This window comes from Pempheris klunzingeri, chromosome 15 (genome assembly GCF_042242105.1).
Source record: "Pempheris klunzingeri isolate RE-2024b chromosome 15, fPemKlu1.hap1, whole genome shotgun sequence".
Classification (NCBI taxonomy): domain Eukaryota; kingdom Metazoa; phylum Chordata; class Actinopteri; order Acropomatiformes; family Pempheridae; genus Pempheris; species Pempheris klunzingeri.
In genome coordinates this window covers 7,095,844-7,119,034 of record NC_092026.1, presented here as the reverse complement: position 1 = coordinate 7,119,034, position 23,191 = coordinate 7,095,844, and the positions used below count along the sequence as shown (strand labels likewise).

The following is a 23,191-nucleotide window of genomic DNA, read 5'->3' as shown; positions in this document are numbered from 1 at the left end:
TTTTAGCTAATGTGTTCATTTGACGCCTCTAATGCCCATCGCTGCTGGCCTGTGGGTGCTCCACAGTGTCTTCTTACTCAGTTTCTGTTGCTAGGCTTTGTCACCATCATGATGGTGCGAGGCTGTATTCATTTTTTTGTTGTGGGGTCTCGGCTTTCACTGTTGTTCTGAGGGGGTTTGTCAGGAAAGAAGATGTGTCGAAACAACATTCCTGAACTGTTCAAAGATCAGATGAGTGTTCACCAACCTGTAGGCCATCAAAAGGGAGACCAGTCACAGGGAAGCAAGCGCGATTTATCAACCATACAGTCACTCCCACAGACCAGGCAGCTTTTCAGTGAGTCACGCTGAACGTGTACTTAAAACTAAAACTAAAAAAGCCGTTTTTAATTTACAAAGTTGTAGAATAATGCCTCTGAATGCTTACTGAAGGAATCAATCTTAAACATCCACTGGAACTGAAAAGCTTAACTGCACAGCACTAATTCTGGAAAGCTTACTTTATGTAAGCTTACTGTGCACCAAAGACACTTTGTCATATCAGCTTGCAAATGACGACTATACCAGTGTGAAAAAGAAACCAAAATAATCCCTCAGGGCCGTTCATATGATGATGTTTGGTCATTATATATGTGTGTGTGTCTACAGTTTCATCCTCCTATACGAGTGGAAACACCGGTGTTAGAGGAAGTGCATACAAACATAAGCATGATTAGAAAAGCCAGAGAGATAATTAATTCAATACCTGACAGGGTATGCAAAGTGACACATGTTAAACCACTGGTAGTTCACTTCTTTGGGATAAGATCTTTACGTTCATGTCCTTAGTGGAAGCAAAGTTTTGATTACAGAGTCCTTTACATAGAAAAAAAAAGCACAGAAAAAGCAGCTTGTCATTGCCACTGTCACCTGTTAGACCTGCAGGCCTCTTTGTCCACTTTAGAGGGACGTCACCATTTTATTCAAAGTGGACCTTAGGAGTGCTGCCTCTTTTTTAATTTAATATCTTTTGGGGATAAGAAACACATTACCCAACTGACACACACTTATTTACTTCAACTGTCAACTTGTGGCTCTCAGGAACACTGTGAGTCTGTTAACATAAAGTCATTACACACTGAAACAGCAAGTTTACAAAAGTGAGATTACTACCAAGGAAGAAACTGTTGACATGATTATGAACACATCAAGAGTCTGTTTTACCTGACCAAAGAATGAGAAACCATTTGCATCACCTGATTATTAGTAGCTTTATTTAGGATTTTCTCAGGATTCTTATTCTTATTCAGGATTGCTGCAGTGAGAGCAGCCCACACTGAGGGTTAAGAGGCTTTAGAGGGAAATGAACCAGTCTCTAAAGCTCCACTGTTGGTAAAGTCTTATTACTAAACTACATCTTGATTATGCCAGTCACTTGTTTAAAGTGCCCAGTAGACAGATTATCCAGATGGCAGATGTGGAGGACTTGATTAAATTAAGTGTTCATAATGACAAAACAGTTATTTTTCTAAACACTTCACAAATGTTCAAGGCTGTCTTAAAACAGCACTGACATGTCTGTATGCACATTTAGTCAGTTGTTGCTCCCTGTACTCACTCCTCCGTACTGGCAACTGAAAGATCCTCTATATGTGCTTTCAATGTAAGTAATGGTGAATTAACCCACAGCCTCCAGTCTGTGCAAAAATATGTCCCAGTGTTTATCATGAGGGAATTATGTTATAAAAAGACTGTAACATTGGAAGATACCCTCATAATTTAAAAAAATCAAACCACTGGAATATAATTTTGTTCATAATGATGATTTTTTTTAATCCATGAGAAGGTTGAGAAGAAGATTTGTAATGATTACAGGAAGAATTTTTTTTTTCAATGTACACATGGAAATTTGAGTATTATTTTAAGACAGACCTGAAAAAAGGAACTTCTGGAAACGAAATCAAACTTATTTGGGGTTAAATGTCACTCCTTGTTAGTTGTCTTTAACTGCTTCTGAACGTTTACTTTATTACTTTATTTATTGCAATAATTTACCGATTATTGAAGCTTGGATTGGAGGATTATCTATATACAAAACAATTAGACTGGTGATTTGGGAAATCTGACACTGCTTTTGTTCTTTAAGCGTTTTGAAAGTGATGATTATCTCATGTGTGTGAAGTCGGATTCACTTCGTCTGGCCTTTGTGCTCAAAAGAGTTTGTCCATACCGAGTCTATGGGGGTCGTCCCAGCCCATCTTCACAATACACACCTGACACAGATACTCAGGCACTGAAGAGGAGAGAAGCTGTTATAATCTGTCTCGCTTGTGACTTTAAATGGAACTGTCTACACATAGAGTAATGTACAGCATAATATAATACAGCATGGTAAAATTCCCAGTAGTATGTCACCATGTATGAAATTACAGTTATCCAGGTGTAGGTTGTAGGTGGTTACATAAGCCAGCTTGTTCCTGCTAGTTTGGTTTCCAGTGTTGTGGATAAAGTCACAACTGAACTGAGCTGACTCTGAAGCAGATGAAGTCATTCTGTATCTGTATCAGCGACAACAGATAAGTGTACTGTATACATCCTGCACCGTCTTCAGTTCTAGCTAAACGCTATCAATTGCAAATGCTATACTTAATTGACAACATATAATACCTTTATTTACAGTAAAGAGATATTAAATAGATGTGTGTTTCCTCAGGTATTGACAAATTGAGGACAAAATAACTAATTGCTTAAAAAGGTTTCATCTATCACAAGATATCATTGGATGTGTAATGCAGGAGAAATCAAACATTGTTTGGATGAAACCTAAAACGGGTCATAAAACTTCCTTCCAGACAGACCATCGGCAGAAATAGGTCATCACTCGTATCAAGTTATCTTTTTATGAAAGGTGTGACGCTGCACATTTCTCACCTGTGATGTTGGGATTGTTTCTATGGTGGGTGAAAAATATTTCAGACTACAAGACAAGAAACAATCATTGCATTTTAAAGAGATGGCTGTAAAAACAACAAGTTAAGAAGTTTGTAACATAACTGCTTTTATCTACATCCTCAATTGAGGTGAGCTCTCGTCCTCTCACCCTGGGACACCCCTAAAGGGAGGAGTTCCAGCCTTTGGGCTCTTTGGTATTTTCTGAAACAATAAACGACCTGTGGTTTCATCTGAGAGGGTGGGAGGGAAGGAGAGAGAAAAAAAAGTAAAATTTAAGCCTGAGCTGCTTCCCTGAAGTCAGTTTGAGAAACAGCATCACACATCTCGCCTCCAGGCAGCGACTCGGCAGAAAAACGCTGAAGGCATGGGAGCACCACAGTTAAAGATACTTAAACTTTTGCTTTTATTGGCCTTCACAGAGGTAAGGCATGATCATTTTTATCCGTGTGCCTTGATTTTCTATAAAATATTTCTAACGCAAATATTGTTTATCTGTATGTACAGTAGTTGGCATGCTTTGCTGTCTTTGATACAATGCAAATTTCATATATACAGATTAATAATAGTGTATAGAGGGAGGACGTTTGAAACATACGAACACAGGCTCTTTTGAGTGTCACTGCTTTCAACAAGTGTGTGTGGCATGCCCAACCTTAGCTCAATAGACAAATTCATTCCGACCTGAAAGAAATACCTGCACTGACCAGTCCTGAAATCTGTGTTGAGTGAAGGTAATGTGCAGCCTGCTGCCTCTCATGCTCCGAGAATATGATACAGGACATAATTTGCCTCAGGATATAATGTGAAATACCAATAGCCTGCTATCCTTGGAATGATGTCCTTGTCTGTCATTTATTATCATCCTATTTCTTTGTTTCATTCATTAACTTGGCATGTTTTGTCATTTTCAGATTTGTGCCACTACAAATGGTAAATGATTTTCTTTTACATTTTTGATGATCCCAAACTGAAAATAACAATTCATCTCCCTTAATTTGAAATGCAGAGTATCGTGAGAAGTTTCCAAAGATTCATATTCATATAAGTAAAGATGAACTGTTGTTCTGAAACAACACAAATATGCACATTTTATAAGCATCAGGCAATTTTTTTGACCCAACATATGAACACACTATCAATACATCTTTTTGGCACATCCAATCACTGTTTTCTTCTCCATCTCCCTCAGAGATCACTCTGTCAGTGTATGTGGTCACGTCTAAGAGTATGGTTTTGCAGTGGAGCAGCCACACTGGTGCCAGCTCCTACAGGATCACAGTGACACCCAAGAACTCCCCCAACCGATCCGTCTTCGCTCAGTTCAGTGGCAACATCATAATGGGCACAGTCAACTCCCTGTCGCCAAACACGGTGTACACCATTGAGCTAGACGCCATGGACAATGCCTTCAATGTCCTCAGCAGTACAGAGACAGAGGGGAAAACAGGTCAGTAACAACAGCATGGGGAGCTATCCATAAGGACAGAAATTTGGCTGCACCTGATGGCACCTCATGCACTTAAAGTACCACAATTACTCATCATGAAGGCAGAAAGGCCTGAGTCATTATGTTTTTATATATTGTTGGAATATTAGTACTGTTGCATTTACATAGAAGCAGTATTTGTAGAGCTACAATGACTAGTTGATCAGCAGAAAGTGACTTGAAACTGTTTTGGTATTTGACCTCTGGCTCTTCTCCACTGTGAGAAATTTACTGCTTTTCTAAGACAAAAACCAGAATTTTGGGCTCTGAGAAACTGCTACAGATAATTTTTTTTACTAATTTTAGAAGTTGTGCTCAAGAGGTGTTATCTATCTAGCTGATTTTGTTTTTGTCACCAGCCCCTGAAATCCCCAGCATTGAACAGGCCTACTCCAAACACAGCGACAGCATCACTGTGGAGTTCACAGAGGTTACCGGGGCAACTAGCTACATCCTGAGGGCAGAGACGGATAGTGGTGATTTCTTCTCTGAGACTGCGGTGAGCGGCTCGCCTGGCACCGTGGTGCAGCTGCAGCCCTACACAGACTACAAGCTGAGTGTCATGTCCGTGAATTCTATTGGGAGGAGCCAGCCCTCGTACCCCATCAATGCCAGGACAGGTGCGGATGAAAAGCCTCATACCAGGACCTTAAATACACCTCACACTTGAGCATTTCAATTAGTGATGGAAAACTGAAAATGATTAACCATAACACATTATTATGATTTTCAACATGAATACTGATATTATTAATACCAATATTCCATGAAATTGAATATTATTGACCTTATCCATCTACTTTCACTGCAGACAGTACACATTAGAGGCAGTTTACTCAAGATGGTAATCAGTGTATGAAAAGCGAAACGCAGCCTTGCTGTTGTTCCTGTTGGACAATAGTTTGTTATCTCACTCCGGCGGCCATAACGGCGTGTCCTTTCACTGCCCATTGTCACAGAGTCTCTACTCTTTGCAGTCACCTCAGGAGGGTGGAAACTGTATCCATGCCTCCACACGATACTATTCTCATAATATGAAAAGTTAAACCATGAGAAATGGGTTGTCACCCTTCCCAAAGGAGAGTTTAATGTAACTTAATCCCAGTGAAATTGTTTCCATTTCACACCTCTTACAAAAAAAATGGCAGGGAGAGAGAAGAAGTAAGAAATCTGTGTTTATCCATTTCAATGTCCTCTCATTACCCTTTATTACTCTCCACCTGCACCTGTCTGTAGTGGTATTGGCGCCCAAGATGAACACCACCTCCCCCGACAACAGCACCATCGTGGTGACGTGGACCCCGGTGGATCACGCCACCTTCTACACGCTCTGTATCATCCAAGAGGGCTCCAGTTCCCGGCTCAAGCTGAACACCACTGACATCATGATGACCTTTGATGACCTTGAAGCAGGGACTACGTACTGCATCAAGGGCACAGCCTGGGACTCTGAGGGACGAGCTGGAGACGACCTCACTGTCTGCCAGATCACACGTAAATATGATAAGAATTAGGTTGATGAAGACATGAAAGAAGACCAACAATTATGACTTATAACTCACAAGCCCAATAGTTAAGTTGGTGGTAAATCGAGCAGTTCTCATTTCCTTCTGGTTTCATTTTCAGGTCCTCCAGCCCCAAATGTGACCGACGTCCTGGTGAAATCAGGTCGTACTCTCGGCATCACTGTGTACTGGTTGCGAGCGCAGGGAGCTGAGAGCTACAAGGCCACGACCACTAATGGCCAAAGGTGCTCTACAGATAAGAGATTCTGCTTTATTGACCCTGTGGAGTGCGGCCAGAATCACTCTGTCACTGTCATAGCCTATAACGAAGGAGGTCCCAGCAGCCCCTCAGAGCCAGTAGACTACATTACATGTGGGTACATCACACACAACCACAGCCATGTACAATATTCAGCATTTTGGGAAATACCCTTATGTATGTATTAGATGCTGAGAGAGTTAGATGAAAAGATTGATACCATGTATACTTATTGAATAGAAGAGCCTTTATGAGAGTGGTGTTAATCTTCTCATCTAACTCTCAGCAAGAAGGCGAAAAAACTATATGTCGAACTATTTCTTCAGCAAGAGATGTCCATTCTTATTTTTTCTTCCACGTCTCTTTCTCTGACAGATCCGTGTCCCCCAGAGAACATCTGGGTTGAGGAGCCCGAACCAAGCAACTGCTCGGTGGTGTGGGATGACGTGCCGCTGGTGGAGTACTACGTGGCTTTCATAAAGAGGGATGACGGGATGGAAAAGTCATGTAACACCACTGGGACCACCTGCCGATTTTTCTGCATGTGTGGCTACACCTACCTCACCACCGTCTTCCCCTACAACCAGGCCGGCTCCAGCCCTTACGCACACGTCCGCAACTACACCACCGGTAGGACCAGAAGCACTTAGTATCAGATAGTACCAGATAGATAGATAGATAGATAGATAGATGGTCCTTTGCACAGTGTTGATTGTTACATTTGATTGTTGCATTTCTTCTCCCCACCTCTCCCCCAGTTCCTTGTTGCCCACAGAATGTGACCATAAACCTAGTTTCTACAGAGACCCTGGAGATCAAGTGGTCACCAGCCAAAGGGGCCGCGCTGTACGAGACGACAGCAGTACAAACTAACGATGCCATCCACTGTAATGACTCTGCACCCATGTGTGCACTGTCAGATTTGAGGTGCAACACAGCTTATTCTGTCACCGTCACACCCTGCAGCGACTTACGAGGATGCAACCATAGCTGCACGGCACAAACACATGAGACAGGTAATGATGGGGCAATTTTAAATGGCTCCTGTGTGTTGTGCTGCTTCCCCCACATTTCTTGCCAGAACTTTGATTAGAGGACTGAAAACAATCTGATGATATAAAATGAATATGAACACACAACCAACAGCCAGTTAGCTTAGCTTATCACAAAGATTTAAAACAGGGGATAACAGCTATCCTGGCTCTGTCCAAATCGATCCACCAGCACCAATGTTTTGTCTTTACACTTGATTTTAAATAGCTTAAACCAATGTGATGTAATGTGTTCATCAGTGAGCCTTAGAGGTGTTGGTAGGCTGATTTTGTTTCTTTTGAATGAAGCCACACAGTTCATGAAACTCTTTTCAAGAAAGTGAATCATAATATTTCGAAAAAAGGTCACTCTAGCCAAAAATAATTTCTAACTCTTTCTCATCAACGTGTGTGTTTTTGGTAAGAAAGCTTATTTTCCTGTGTGTCCTGCTGCAGCTCCATGCGCTCCAGATATCCTGAACATGACGCAGACCAGCAACTCCACATACAGAGTCGTCCTCAGTAACCCCAACGCCCCAAACACAAATTATACCATCACTGCCATCGGACGCTATGACACACACATTTGCCACACAAGAGGCAACTCCTGTGAGCTCACACAGCTGCCCTGCGGTTCAACCTATGAGGTTATGGCAGTGGCCACCACGGCGGTGGGGAAAAGTCTACCTGGGTTCACTAAACCTCTGGAGACAGGTATGGCGGGGCGATTGGTTGTCACTAGGAGTGAAAGTCAAGTCAATCCATTTTACTTATACAGCCCAAAACCACAAGTTTGTCTCAGGGGTCATGTGCTCATACTGGGTGTCAGCTATTTCAATTACATTTTATCCCATTTGCACAGTTGTAATTGAACAAATTATAAGAATAAGATACAACAAAATTCTCTGCAATAAATATGACAACATTTCACAGTTAAATGCTGATATGCTGCTTTTCATGTAACAATAATTTCAATATAAGTAATATTGGCTTCTGGTAATAAGAATCTGAGCTTAAATAGGTCTTTATTAACATGTTTGTAATGATGCATTGAAAGCAACATGGAAGCTAGCTGTAGCATCTGTTACAGTATTCTCATTATGCTCTCCAGTATTGATCCCTGTTCTGTATTTCACTCCCTGAGGTCCTTGCTGCCCCATGTCTGTGAATGTGACCCAGGTCACCCAGGCTATGACCAACGTGACCTGGTCACCTGGCAGCGGAGCACGCTCTTACATCACCGCCCTCACGTCCTCACGTGGACATGCTAAATGCCACACCTTGGACAATCACTGCCTAATGGGATGCATCACCTGTGGCACCAACTACAGCGTAAACCTGGAGGCCATCAGCACCACAGGACACAAGTCAGAGTGCCACTATCGTGGCTTCTCATCCAGTGAGGACAAATACATACATGTGCACACACTGAAATACACTTACAGATGCTTATTTGAGAGTGTGAGGTGATGGGTAAATGATAAAGTTTGACAATTGATGTGAAAAATATGATTCTGTAACCTGAAAGGATCATACCAGTGGTTTTGAATATTGCAGCCCATCACTGCAAATCACACATTCTTTGCTGCCATAGAGCTGAAACAATTTCTCAATTATCAGTTTATTAATCAATTTATTATTATTATCTATTTAAGTAATTTATGTGTGAAAATGCCAATTATTCCTCAAATGGGACCATTGGCTGCTTTTTCTGTGCTGTTTTGGACTGTTGGTCGGACAAAGCTTGAAGATTCAATATAATCCAGGTCTTTGGGATCTTGAGCTTTTTCCTTTTTTTGTCTATTTCCTGGCCTTTTGTTAACTAAAGATATAATTTGATGATGTTGCACAATTTTGTCTTGTTAAGTGCATATTTCTACAGTGCATCCCCCATATTATTGCTTTGAATTTGAGTTCATATTGTATTGCGTGATGTTGCATATTTTCATTAATGGCTGACGCCATAGTGTAATGATGTCTACTGAAATGTAAGGAAACCAAAAGCAGCCTGGAAAGTAGGAGATTAGCATATAGGACTACAACTCATAGCTAGTCTTGGAAATTTTAATGTATTTTGTAGTAAAATGGGCTCAAACATCTACAACCACCAACACAAACTAAACTTCTTAACTTTTGTAGGTGCCTGTTGCCCAACAAGTGTGAAGCTCTATCGAAGGGCCAACAACACCCTCAGGGTGTACTGGCGCTCTTTGGGCCCTGAGATCCAGACCCACACAGTAGAGCTGTACGGCACAGGAGCCAACTACACCTGCATCACAGATGCTGGCAGCATTCACTGTGATATCCAGGAGAAGACGTGTGGGGACGTCTACACGGTAGTGGTGGCACCAGTGGGGCAGAATGGGGTCAAAGTCAACTTCTGTCAGCAGAGGACTTACTCAGGTGAGCCATGAAGTAAATGGAGTGTGTATACTCTGATATGAGCCATATCACACTTTTGAATTCTTCTTCTTATTGTTGTTATTGTTATTATTATTATTATTATTGTTATTTAAATTTGTGTATGGCATCAATGTGTTCATTTTTATCATATTCTCAGTTCCCTGCCCAGGAAGTAATGCTGGCATGTGTGAGTATCCTCTAAACTTCTCATTTTATTTTGCAGGAGTTAAATGAATACTTTTTGATAAGAAGCTTGTTTATCACTCTAGGTGTTTCCACTCTTTATGCTAAGCTAACCAGATCAGCTGCTGGCTGTAGCTTCACATACAGCAAATTAAGCATGTTTCCCAAAATGTCAAACTATTCTATTAAACTCTAATGAAGTTACGATCAGTTGGCAAAAACTATTACCCCACTGAAATCTCATCTCTCTCCCTCTCAAGTGATTTCTCGAAGAAGACGAAGTGTGGATTAATTATGGTAAGTTTGTCGCTAATCAGCTCCACCCAGATAAAAACACATTGTCTTCAGTTCACAAATTATGTAACAACCTGAGAGAAGCAACATATTTTACTTTATATTACAATGTTTGGTGATTGTCAACATGTGTGAAAGAAATGTATGAAAGCTGCTTTCACATCCTTTGTGCTGCTTATCAGCTTGAAGGGTATCTTGTGACAGCATCACTAACATTCATAGATTGCCTGTGCCTATAGTACACTGGTGCAACAATAGGGGTGAATGTTTGAGTAGGACAAGAGGAAAGCAGGGAGACACAAATGTACAGGTGCACACGGGTGAGACTGATCCCTGCCTGTCTTTACCTCTGGGACTTCTCGTGTCTGTCGATGAAACATGGAAAGAAGAATGAGGGGAACGTGACTCAGGTGAAAGAAGACGGACAAGAGCTGCAGGAACGTGACACTGACATCTTATAGTGTCTGTGATGAATGGCTGCGAGATGATAGATATTTAACAGGCCCTGACTCAGTATGATTAAGCTGTTCTCTGCTTTTTGAGATGTGATGAGATACTGGCAATAACCAAGTCTAGGTCGATCATTTTCCCTCTCTTGTCTGTCTCGTCTTACAGTTGAACGCACCCGCCACCAAAACCAACCACCCAACACGGACAAAGGACTTTAGACCAACAGCAACTGTGAAGATAAAGTACACATCGATGAAATATCATTCTTGTTTAGGAAAATCCTTGTTTTGTTGTCACTACTGTTTGCAGTGAATAATTATGAAAAACAGAAGCTAACACATTAAATCAAAACAATACAATATATACAAAAGGGGGGGGGGGGGGGTTGGGGGGGATAAATAACTTCATATTTCTACTTTTTATAGTAGGCTGCATGATATGTTACTCTACTCTGCAAGTCCTCATGTTTGATCAATACAGTTTTTCATAAAGAGACTTGATGTAATCTCAACATGTAACATCTATTGTAAAAAATGAAAAAGAAGCTGAAATAGAAACCTTACATTGAAAGCCCCCATAATATAAAAAAAGCTAACAAAATCAAACCAATAAAATGTATGTGTGTGTGTGTGTGTGTGTGTGGGGGGGGGGGGGGGGGGGGGGGTGAATAAATAACTAGGGACATTTATCTAATTGATTTTTAAAAATCCATAATTTTAATCATAAAATTATAATTTTCACTCTGTGTCCTTCCTTCAGAAGCTGAAATTGAAACTTTACAGTGAAATCCCTACATAAATGTATCATGGCAATAGTCATTCAATGACAAAGTAAATTTGAAATAAGATCTTAGGATGTCTCTAAGTAGAGGACCTCCACATGGCTGCTGTGTGACATGTCTCTGGGTTGTAGAGCTGGTCAGGAAGAAAAGGGAAAAGGGTCACAGGTAAAAGTGGGACAGCAGGTATCCATCTCATTAGCCTGAAGTCATTCATGGCAAGTCCGGTGGATGATACGTCTGATCAGATTGCTGGAGATAGATTCAGTGTTACCTCTGCTGTCATTGGATTTTCTCTCAGTTGACAGACGACAACAATAAAGCACTTTTTGCATCCCAACACTGTGTGCTGTCAAACTTTTCGTGTGGGATGTCTTAATGAAGTGGAACTTTTTTGTTCATGCATGAGGTGTTGAATACATGAGCTATGCTCAGCCCTCCAAAATTATCCAGACACAAATCCATCAGAGGAAGTTCCTTAAATAGGTCTGTTGTAGAATATCACATGGGTGTGTGTACCTGTTTGAGCCTACTGCTCAGGTATCACACATACCAGGGCTGGATGATCAGGCTTGTTGGTTTATCTAGTTGACTGACTAATGGCGACCATCCTAAAGCAAAAGAGCTTGACAGACTGCTTATTATTGAATTCTGTAAAATTCAGTCTGCTGCTTGAGAGACCCCTTGGCCAACGAAGCCTGAAAGATAAATACATACATAAAAATATATACTGTACATGCAAACTGTATTGTTTAACACATGAATTCAATCCCTACTGTTCACAGTAACCACACCAGTAAACCACAAATATCAACCTCATGGTGCTGCTAAAAGAGAGGTCATTGGGATATATTATTGTATATGCATGTCCTTTTCAAGTCAGATCCATCTAAAAGATGTATTTTAGTCTGGACCAAAGTGGTGGACTAACCGACCCACACTGCCATCCCAAGAGCCATATTATAAGCATGAATAAGAACGTAACCATCTTAGGTCTGTTATGTGTTTGTACTCCTCAAAACAAAAATAATACAATGAAAATGCAGCTTAATTTTTCAGTATCATTTGTCTTTATTCAACTATGGATCCACTCAGATAGTTTACTTTATACTGTATCTTTACCTTAACTGTGGGTCTCATCCCACTTGAGGAAAAGAGTAGAGAGAGTAGAGATACTGTAGCTCAGGTAATGTTTTGATTCTACCCAGTCTTCATTGTACCAATGTGCTCTTTATCCCACCTTAGTCAGCGTCAACTCAACCTCATTGTTGTTTCAGATTGTAGTGCTTAGTTTTTCCAGTTTGTATTATTTACACACTGTTCAAAATCCAGCACAATAGAGCTTTATTTCTTCTTGTACACATGTAGTTTAGACATTTAGACATACTTTTACTGTATTTCTATGTATGTGTGTATGTTATGGCCCATACAGATGATTCTGATTCAGTATATTTCCCACGCAAACAAACATGTGGCAAGAAATCCCAGATGGGGACTCAAAAACAATTACTTTACAAAACGTGCCTTTATTCAAAAACATTTCCTTCCCGCATGTGTTAGAGAAGCTATTCGACACCCAGGTGAGCACATCTCACTGTGATGATCTGTGTTCTCACAATGGGATGTATAGTCCTGAAGACAAACACATGCGGCTGCGTAGAGCTCAGAGAGGAGACAGAGGTGTGGACCTATTGTCAGCAGCTCTCTTTGTCACACTCTGCAACACGTAACAAGCTATCACATTCATTTACGTAACACCCTCAGCAGAATACACTAAGCGTAAAATTGGGATACTGTACATATTATGAATAGGAACTCCCTGTAGCCATATATTATAGCTGGAAATAAAGGAGTGAGTCCATTATGGTTTGTAGTTTCAATATCTTGGGTCACAAAAATTATCCTTGTAAAGTGTATTTGATTTATTCCTCATAAAAAAACTCTATTAATCAATTGATAAATAGAATTCAAATAAAAAGTCAAACATCAAGAATCATATTATGAAATATTATTAAGCTATTTTAGTGTTTTGTGCATCACATACATTCATATATTGTATAATCATGACTACTTTAACGGAAGCAAAGGAACCAGCAGAATACAATTTGAGACTTAGATAGAAACAGCAAAGACACAATGAACAGAATAAATTTCAGTTTATGGTTTGTATTTCATCTTTTTAAAATGAATACTCTGTTTTACATGATACATTGAAATTGAAGCTCCGCAGCATTGAGGAAAATCTTCCTATTTTACAACAATAAGAATGTCGGGAAATTTGAAAATATCACGAGAGACACTTTATAGGCCTACTTACTATCATTTAATACTTGGCATGGCTCTATACCCTGGGTAACAGCTGAAAGGATGAGGATGAGATAATGTTAAAAAATGTCATTACGCGTTGATGATGAACTCGCCTGTGAACGCCTGTGTCCATTTGTCCGGAAGGGACACATGGTCTTCATAGCGGTTTGACGTAGTATATTACAGAAAAAAATTATATTACATAATGGGTGAAAGTGGAGCTTCATTTTTTCAGTCATCCAAAGGGTTTAACATGAGATGTGTTTGAAAAGTATTCATTAAACAGAACGCAGTGTTAACGTGTTGAAGGTATCGCTTCCTCCTTCCCTATAGTGTCTGCTGGTGTGCCCCTGGGATCGATCATGGGGTCACTGTTATTCTGTATCCATGAAAACAGCTAGCATCGATAAATGATATGATGTTTGAATTTCATGCTCATGATACTTTAAGGTACTTTTCTGATAGTTGAGGGAATTTATTGAACTCCTCATCTATTTGTACAACCAGTGAAAGCGAAAGTATGTCTCTTAAAAGAAATACCTCAGATTTTGTTGGCAGAAAGAGGCTTTTTCGGCTGTCAGGATGTGCAGTATATGCATACATCCTCTCCCAAATGCTTTGGGTGCAGTATTTCCTGCAAAATTGAGACTTGCAAAGGCTTCGCCCATCACTGTTCTGTCTATGCTTCGATCATCTTCCTTAACTTGATGTGCTCTTATTTATAAAGGCATTTTTGGTTTACCAACACTTAATGTAGGTGGTTATATAAAGAGTAAATATATATATAAAGAGTAAATCTTTATTCCTGAAAGCTAGACACTATCATGTGGCTGTAGGCATTGTACACTCTACTTTATTTCAGTCATCCCCCTTTCTTCTTCCTGTTAAGCCCTTTATAACTTCTGTTTTTAAATATGGTTTAGAGACAAAGTTGGCTTACTTGGTTGACAGTAATTTATTATTTGATGGATTTAAACTGCTCTTAAGTTTTGTTTGTTGAGTGATCTTAAATGTGATTCTTATTTGTGATTTTATTAGTTAGTGACTTTTTTGTCAGATCTTTTTTAAGTATTTTGTGCTGTTACTGAAAAATACATTCTTAATTACAGTGGGACATCCCTACTTCTAAAAGGTTTCACAAAAATCAATTATGACCAAAACATTATCAATCCAAACAACTAACAATATATTTTTGAACATGGGCGTAAGACCTATAAAGACAGCCATTACACAATAATGCATAATGACAAAGAAAAATTAAATCAATCCAGGAAGGATGTAGCGGGGGGGACTCATTCACTTTCCTCAGTATGTCACACAAAGCAGATCATATTACCTTCCAGCAGGCCAATCCTGTCTCTAAACATGGATGTCAACATTATCAAAAAAAACAACACATATTTGGAAACAAATTACTGTTAAATCTAAGGTAGCCCAGTGCAGACAAAGACTATTCCAGGAACATGGAGGAAGTGCAGTTTGAGCATGATGAGGTGGAGGACTGAAGGCGCCCCCGCCTCCATACTTTGTTTCCTTCTCATGATGACATGGAGCCTACAGGCATGTACCTGTCCTCATTTAGGACGTCCTGATTGGTTCCCATGGAGTTGATCTACAGCACTCAGCCTGTAAAGATTTCAGATGAGCTGCTGAGTGCAGACCCACGTATGGATGTAACTTACTGAAACTCTGACTTCAACAATGGATAAGATGTGGACATTTTATTCAGTCTTCCTATTGTCTGTCATACAGGTAATTACATCATTTTATTCAATTTCTTTTTAATTTCATTTTATAATGTCATTACTTTGCAATTGTGCTTAATTCATTTATTTTGTCTTTTTTTAGATACAACATGCTTTGGTTACAGGTGAGTGGCCTGTGATACTACACTGATACACTGATACACCATGGCAAGATGGATAAACAGTCATACTGATATGAATGTTTGTATTTAATAGATTTTTCATCCAAATATAAGCACTGTGGATTTCTATATCTATGTTAGATAATGGATTGATGGATGTAAGATAATCATCTATGTCTTGTTGTTTTAACTGTGGCCTAAAAATATGCAGAAACTGGCTTTTGATCAAAGCCATCTTAGAAGTGGAATCAAAAACAAAAATCCACTAAGATCCACAAAAGATTTTAACTGCATTGTAAAATTAGAGATATAAAAGAAGAAACTATGATAAAGAAAAGCAGCTGCTAGTAGTTAATTGTTCTGGTAATTTATGAATGCCAATTAAGGAAGCCCTTCAGATGACCTGTGGCTTGATTAGCCAGTATGTGGAGGTCAGTGGTCTTTAGTGGTCTTCCAACATCCATACACCATGCTGAAAGGTTTGCGGGGGATCACATTGACTGATCAGCTTGATTGAAAATGATAATAGCTGCTGGGGAGGTTTCCACCACCAGAGGGCCACCACATAGCAAATGATAGACATCCCTGTTTCAGAGCAACCCTGAAATTTGTTTATTAGTGCTAGAACTTCTTGAGCATGGATCTTATTTGATTCATAAAGTACATGCATCGTTTTACATAAAATGTTCCATGGTGTGGTCGAAATTGAGGAACAAATATAATTTGTCTATAGTAATTTTTCTATAGTAAAAAGAGAAAACTCTATAACAAAGGCTAAAATCATTCATGAATTGCTTAATTTTAACCTAGTTGTACCTTTTCAATCTCAAGAAGTATTGAGGACAATATTCATAAATTAATGATATTCTTCTTGCTTGCTCTTCTTCCTTGTTGACATTTAATAATGTATTTCCTTATGACCCTGAGATACAGCAATATGGCACTATTGTATTGTATTTAATCTTCTGTGCTATTACTATAGAGTTATTTTGTTTTAAACCTCCATTATGTTTAGTGCTCCATATAGAGACCACCACATTATGTTGCAAATACCTGTTACTGTTTTCTTTAGAGTACAGAAACATAGTAAATGCCTCTTCTATCTTTTTCAGGATGCAATATTGTGAGCGTGGTATCTCCTTCAGCATCCACACTGAATGTGGAATGGAGCAGCAACAGCGATGCTTCAAGTTATTTACTGGACTTGAGAGTTGTGAACTCTACTAGTATCGCCCCAGTGGTGGTGTTGCAGTCTGCACCCAGCACACAGAGGCTGATTCAGGGGCTAAGACCTGGACATGTCTATCAGGTCACACTGAAGGTCTTTCAGTTTTTCACTATCTTGTGCACAGACGTTGAAATAGCCATGACAGGTAAGTACACGCATTTAAAAAGTTATCAACAGATAAATCTCTTTGTTGAACAACATTTAGTTCTTAATCTTATGTTCCCACAGTTCCTGCAACATCTCAGATCACCTTCTCCAAAGCTATTTCGAGTACATCCATAAGGTTAGAGTGGTCCAGCGTGATAGGAGCGGACAGCTACATCTTATTTGTGGAGAAGATTTTAAGTGTTCCTCCAATAAAATACGAGCTGAACTTCACAACCCTGGGTGGACAAGTGGATGACCTGATTCCCTCTACTACTTACATCTGTTATGTTCGATCCTCCAACAGCGCTGGCAGAGGTGCCAGAAGTAATTCAAAGACAGTCTTGACTTGTAAGTACACATAAGATGCTGGTTTTGTTGATTTATTTAATGAAGAATTAGAAGCTTGATACTCAAAAAACTACTACACTCGAAGTTAAGTGTGAGCCGATCGTTTACACCTAAGGATGCATGAAAACATAAATGGTATTAGATTATAATGGTCATTAGATATACTCTAATAGCTGTATTTTCTTTGGGAAGTGGTGCAGCCACCAACTGGTGTGACTCTTGTATCGACGGGAAAGAGCACAGCACAAGTGACGTGGAACTCTGTAAATAAAGTCCTGCTTTATCAAGTGACTGTGAGTGACAACGACAACCCCAGCAATGCTCCAGTAATCAGACAAACTCCAACCACATCCATGGATATTAGTCACCTGGAGCCCTGCTCCACCTACACAGTGGGAGTATCATCAGTCAACGCCTTCTTACTTCCCGGGGAGGCCTCTGAGGTTACATACAGGACTGCTAGTGAGTATATTAGCGAGAATTCATGTGTCAGATTAAATATGCTTTCACTTTGACCCTTGTGTTTTGTTGACATTGGCCCAACTTCTTCATTGTTTGGATGTAAATATGTAAAATAAATTATGTTAAATGCAAAATTATTTTTCTTCAGCCATAAACCCGGTGACGACCATCTCTTTGGACTACAGCTGCTCTAGCGGCATGGTGACAGTAACTTGGGATCTGGTGTTTGGGGCCAACTCATACAGAGCCACGGCTGTTGACGGCACTGGAGCGTTCCTTAACTGTACATCAGCCTCCACCAGCTGCCAGATCACCATGCTCAAATGTGGTGAGAAGTACCTGGTCCATGTCACAGCCATCTCTGATGACTGCGAGAGCACATCCAACGCCTCCTCCTTGTTTGAGACAGGTGAGGGGAGCACTTTCGCACATGGAAACTACAAATGAGGCTTATTTATGGTTTTTATTAATGCTTGTATTTTTCTCCACCTTTACCTGCGCCTCATCACATGTCCATATATGTCTCCCACGTGCATCAACACACCTTCTCATTTTACCTTACGGGACATACTCTAAGCTCTTTATCACAAACCTTCCCCATAAGTCTGTCCTGTGGGAGCTACTTTAGGTTCCTCCCATGGTGTTCTTTGCTCTTTTCTCAGGCTGAACGGTGCAACACATCCATTCATTAGCCACCAAGATCTGCCATCCAACACCAGTCAATCAAAAGATCTTTACAGTCTATTGAAGTCAGGGAGTTATCTCAAAGGTCAACTATCAGTCTAGGAGGTAAAAAAAAGGTGACAGAGACACACATACAGTCCGCCCAGGGAAATGATCTAGTGTCTAGCATACACACCTAGCACACATGTCTGTTTACCCCAAAGAAGTAATGCTACAAAGAGGTAAATCACAAAAGGAGTCAAATCTCAGGTTCCTTGAATGGTATTTGTGAACTTTCAAACAAAAGAGGGCGGATTGGTGTGAAACTGCTGTAAATATCTACGTTTCAATCAATACTTTGCATCACAAAATTCACTGTTCAATACGAACTCCTCTCCTCTCTCAGTGCATAGCTGATCTTCGTTTCTCCACATTTTGAACATATTACATGATGCTACATGCTTACGTCCTCCCCCATTAATTGTGCTTCATGCTGAATTCTTTGTTTCACTCCCCCAGTCCCCTGTGCTCCAGCTAGTCCTTACACCCATCATGATTGCTCCAGCAATGTGATTGTCTTTGGCTGGCAGACCACCAACAACACCCTCCACTATGTGGCAACGGCTGAGGACAAGAATGGCAAAGTGACTGAGTGCAGGACGCCAGACAACAAGTGTTACTTCACCAATACAGGCTGTGGTCAGTTCTACAAGTACAGTGTGTACGCCGTTAGCTCGGAATGTAACAGCGAAGTCACCCAACCTGAATTTGTCCGGACTTGTGAGTATAGTATGATTTTTCTTTGCTTACATAGAGTGCTACAATCAAGTCTATGTTGTTTTCAATATGATTATTTTGGTTAAAGCCTACATTTTTCTTATTGTCAACAAATGCCATGAAAAGTCCAAAAGCAGCGATGAATTGATCCTGATAAAAGAGGGTATGTAAATTTGTATTTTCTTCTCTCCTTTCCTCCAGCTCCATGTCTACCAACAAATGTAAAGACAGCAGCAGAGTGTCACTCTGACATGTTGATCACAACCTGGGACTCTGCTGCTGGAGCTCTGTCCTACACTGTAGAAGCAGAGGGGAACACTGGAGAAACGTACAACTGCACCTCCTCCTCCAACAGCTGTGCGGTGACTGGGGTGCCATGTGGTGAACACCTGAGCGTGTGGATCATCGCCTCCAATGACAACTGCTCCACTAACAAGATACTGGGAGAAGTTGCTCAGACTGGTACGTATTGTGAGCTCTGTAAGATACTTTATGATTTAATCTGTAGTTCCTAAAGTGTCAAATATCAGATGTCACTGATGCACTGTTATTCTGACTTGTTTAGTGACACATTGGTCTAAAACACAACCTTCTCCTCTCTCTCCAGTTCCCTGTACCCCCACCAATGTCTCACCAATAGTCGAGTGCAGCCAAGATTCTGCAAAAATTAACTGGACGACGAGCATTGGTGTTATTTTCTACATTGCTATTGCTCAGGATGCAAATGGAAATTCGCACAGCTGCAGTTCAATGGCCAACAACTGCTTGATTGAAGGCCTGACATGTGGACAGAATTACACTGCCAGTGTTATCGGCACCAATCTAAAGTGCAACAGCAGCGCTAGCGAGGAGGTCACTTTCATGACAGGTAGGTCAGACAATTGGATTATGTCAAAAATTGAGTTTATAATATATATTCATGATTGTGTTATCATGAGGAAGGCAGTAGGTTGAGGAACTCCTTTTAGTTTTCACAATCACATGCCTCCCTTAGAAATGTCAATCTCTCAAAAGTCCACTCTGCATCTAATCGACTAAATGCTCTGTCTCTCCACCAGCACCTTGTCGTCCAACCAACATTCAGGCATTCAGAGACTGTGAGGCCAACCACGCTCTGATAGTCTGGCAGAACCATCAGCCCACAGGCCTCTACACAGCAACCATAGAGGATCAGAGTGGAGCTCAGCTCAACTGCACCAGCAACACAGTCAACAACTGTAAAATCCCCTCTCTGCCCTGTGGAAAGACATACAGCGTCTCTGTCACCTTCAACGATGGAAACTGTCCATCCACCTCAACACCTATCAGCATGGACTCAGGTAGAGTGTGAGGGGTGAACTGTCTCTGTCTAGAAGAACAGTGAACATTGCAAATGATGCTATAATGTCTTGTGCCCTCTTCTTTTAGTGCCATGCGGCCCTGAGGATGTTAGAGCCAGTGTGGCCTGCGCTACTGGTGAGCTGACGGTCACCTGGAACATCTCAGTTCCTGCAGAGAACTACACCACCACCATCTCCAGAGGGATGGGTCGGCCTCTGCACTGTAACTCTACAGAGACACAGTGCACCATGGGAGGGTTGGTGTGCGGAAGCTCCTACGTGGTCACTGTCTTGTCCGTCACTGGGACATGCTTCAGTCTGCCGAGCACAGAGGTCACAGTGCAAACATGTGAGAGACACAGGTTTATCATCATCAAGGATGTAGACACAGCAGTGGTAGTTCCTTGAAAGCAATCTCAGACTTCTCCTCCATCTTTATGTCCCTTCAGTGCCATGCCCCCCCACCAACGTCACAGCAGTGCACGCATGTGCCCCAAATCCTGTTCCTGTGTCATGGGTGGCCAGTGACAGTGCCAAATACTACACTGCTGTTGCTGTGAGTGGTGGAGGTCACAGGTCAGAGTGCACGACTGATGACACTTCCTGCAGCCTCTCTGGACTCCAGTGTGGGGAGGTTTACTCTATTGGTGTTTCAGGAGCTGATGACAACTGTACAGGTCAACTGAGCGACACTGTCACCTTAAACACAGGTAACACAGCACTGACCACCACCATTAATGTCAAGAATAGGTGGCTGGTCAAAAAGACATGAAGTGTTTTTATTCTGATGAAATAGTTGACTGTCATTTATAAAGACTTTGTCAACAGTTTTGTTTGTTTCTCTCCCCAGAGCCCTGTTCTCCATCTAATGTGTCCAGCCAGCTGATCTGTGGAGCTGGTGCTGCTCAAGTGTCCTGGGCCCCCAGTGCAAATGCAGTGATCTATGCTGTAAAAGCCATCAGCGATGAACATGTCCTTACATGCAGCAGCTCCAATTCCACCTGCACGTTGAGTAACCTGGCCTGTGACCAGGCGTACCAAATTGTTGTGACTGCCAGTGACAACACCTGTGTCAGCAGGTTCAGTGCCCCCTTAAGTCAAGACCAAGGTACTGAGAGAGAGGTCAGGCCTCATTTGATAGTGTCAGTCACATCTTCTGTGACTGGCTCTCCCTCTGATTTTGAAAAGCCCATCAATATAGCAGTTTCAAATAATTACAAAAAGATTATTCAAAGTACCACCTCTTACCCAGGGTAGCTGTCTCTCTCTATGTCCACGTTAAAACTGCAAATGATTTTAGATCAGTGTTTCCAGCAGAGATTCCCACTAAATCAACACCAAATCTATCTTATATATATGCTAATTACAAGAGACACTGGCATAATTTTTCACTTTTAACTTGAACCTTGTGTGAATACTTGGAATCCCTCACAAGAAGCTTTCTTTTATAAATTTGATGTACTTTTTTTCATAATCAATTACGGCAAAAGACAATTTGGAAGCAGCTGATATTAAAAACCTTTAGCCAAAAGACAGGAAATGAGAATGATTGATGAAATTTGCCAGCTGTTAAATATATAAGTATAAATATACCGTAACATAATCAGAGTGGTTATGGAGCTTTTCTCACTGGCACTAGTTTCATATTTAGTGTTGTATGTATGATTAATGCCAGTCTTCACATCAAAATCTCAGCAAGAAAAGAAACATATATTCCTCAAAATGTCAAAATACTCCTTCAAGACTTTCCAGGTTGAGTGAGAAATATCTTTATGACTAATTCCCATAATGTTCTCTCTCTCTTAGTGCCGTGCGCTCCACAGGACGTCAATACAAACCTGTTATGTGGCACCAATGACTTGGAAGTCAGCTGGGCCCCTTCTGCTGGGCCCCTCAACTACAGCGTCACTGCTGAGCTGCTGGATGGAAATATTAGTTCAGTCACCTGCCACACTAGCCATGCTAACTGCAGTCTCAGCGGGCTTCAGTGTGGACGGACTTATAGTGTCTCTGTCAAAGCTTCCTCCGGCAGCTGCAGTGGACCATATAGCCCCGCTCAAACTGTCCAGACAGGTAATAAAGATAAGAAAGGATAATCATTTTCCTGAAAAAATCGTTTTACTTTGATTTATTTGATGCCCTGTGATTTCTTCCTCCAGCACCCTGCTCCCCTCAGAGCTTGACAGCTGTGACAGACTGTGAGACAAACTCTCTCCTGGCCTCCTGGAACACCTCTGTTGGTGCTACCTCCTACACAGCAACGGTGACGGGCCCCAACAGCTTCTCTGAAACCTGCTCCTCATCAGACCTGACATGTTCCGTCTCTGGCCTGCAGTGTGCCACTCAGTACACCATTACAGTGACGTCCCAGGACGGCCACTGCACCAGCTCTCCAAGTCAGGCTGTCATGACGACAGGTTGTGTTTACATATTTTTTTATTCATCATGTAAGTCAAAAGCCTTTTCCTGACTCGGAATACATGATGTGACACATTTTATCTCTGTTCCTCTTCCACTAGGACCATGTGACCCTGTCAATGTGACCAGCATCCTTCAGTGTGGCTCAGACACGGCTACAGTGTCCTGGGAGGCTGCTGTCGGGGCTGTGGCCTACACTGTCCTCGCTCAAGAGGCCAGTTCTCAGCATTATACTTCCTGTAGGAGCAGTGCAACGTCCTGTCAGCTGAGTCAACTGCAGTGCGGAAAACTTTACAACGTGACCGTGATGGCTGAGGATGCAACCTGTAACAGCA

General features: G+C 41.1%; 1 protein-coding gene across 1 annotated transcript; it reads left to right on the top strand.

Moving 5' to 3' along the window:
* The first annotated feature begins 4,128 nt into the window (after window positions 1–4,128).
* fndc7a (fibronectin type III domain containing 7a) lies at window positions 4,129–10,762 on the top strand. The gene is made up of 12 exons (XM_070845661.1): window positions 4,129–4,378; window positions 4,777–5,037; window positions 5,654–5,911; window positions 6,044–6,295; window positions 6,557–6,811; window positions 6,940–7,197; window positions 7,669–7,926; window positions 8,357–8,611; window positions 9,352–9,615; window positions 9,773–9,802; window positions 10,059–10,095; window positions 10,708–10,762. Exons 1-11 carry the CDS (start codon window positions 4,159–4,161, stop codon window positions 10,088–10,090), a joined length of 2,343 nt encoding a protein of 780 aa, XP_070701762.1. The 5' UTR covers window positions 4,129–4,158; the 3' UTR covers window positions 10,091–10,095; window positions 10,708–10,762.
* The last annotated feature ends 12,429 nt before the right edge of the window (window positions 10,763–23,191 follow it).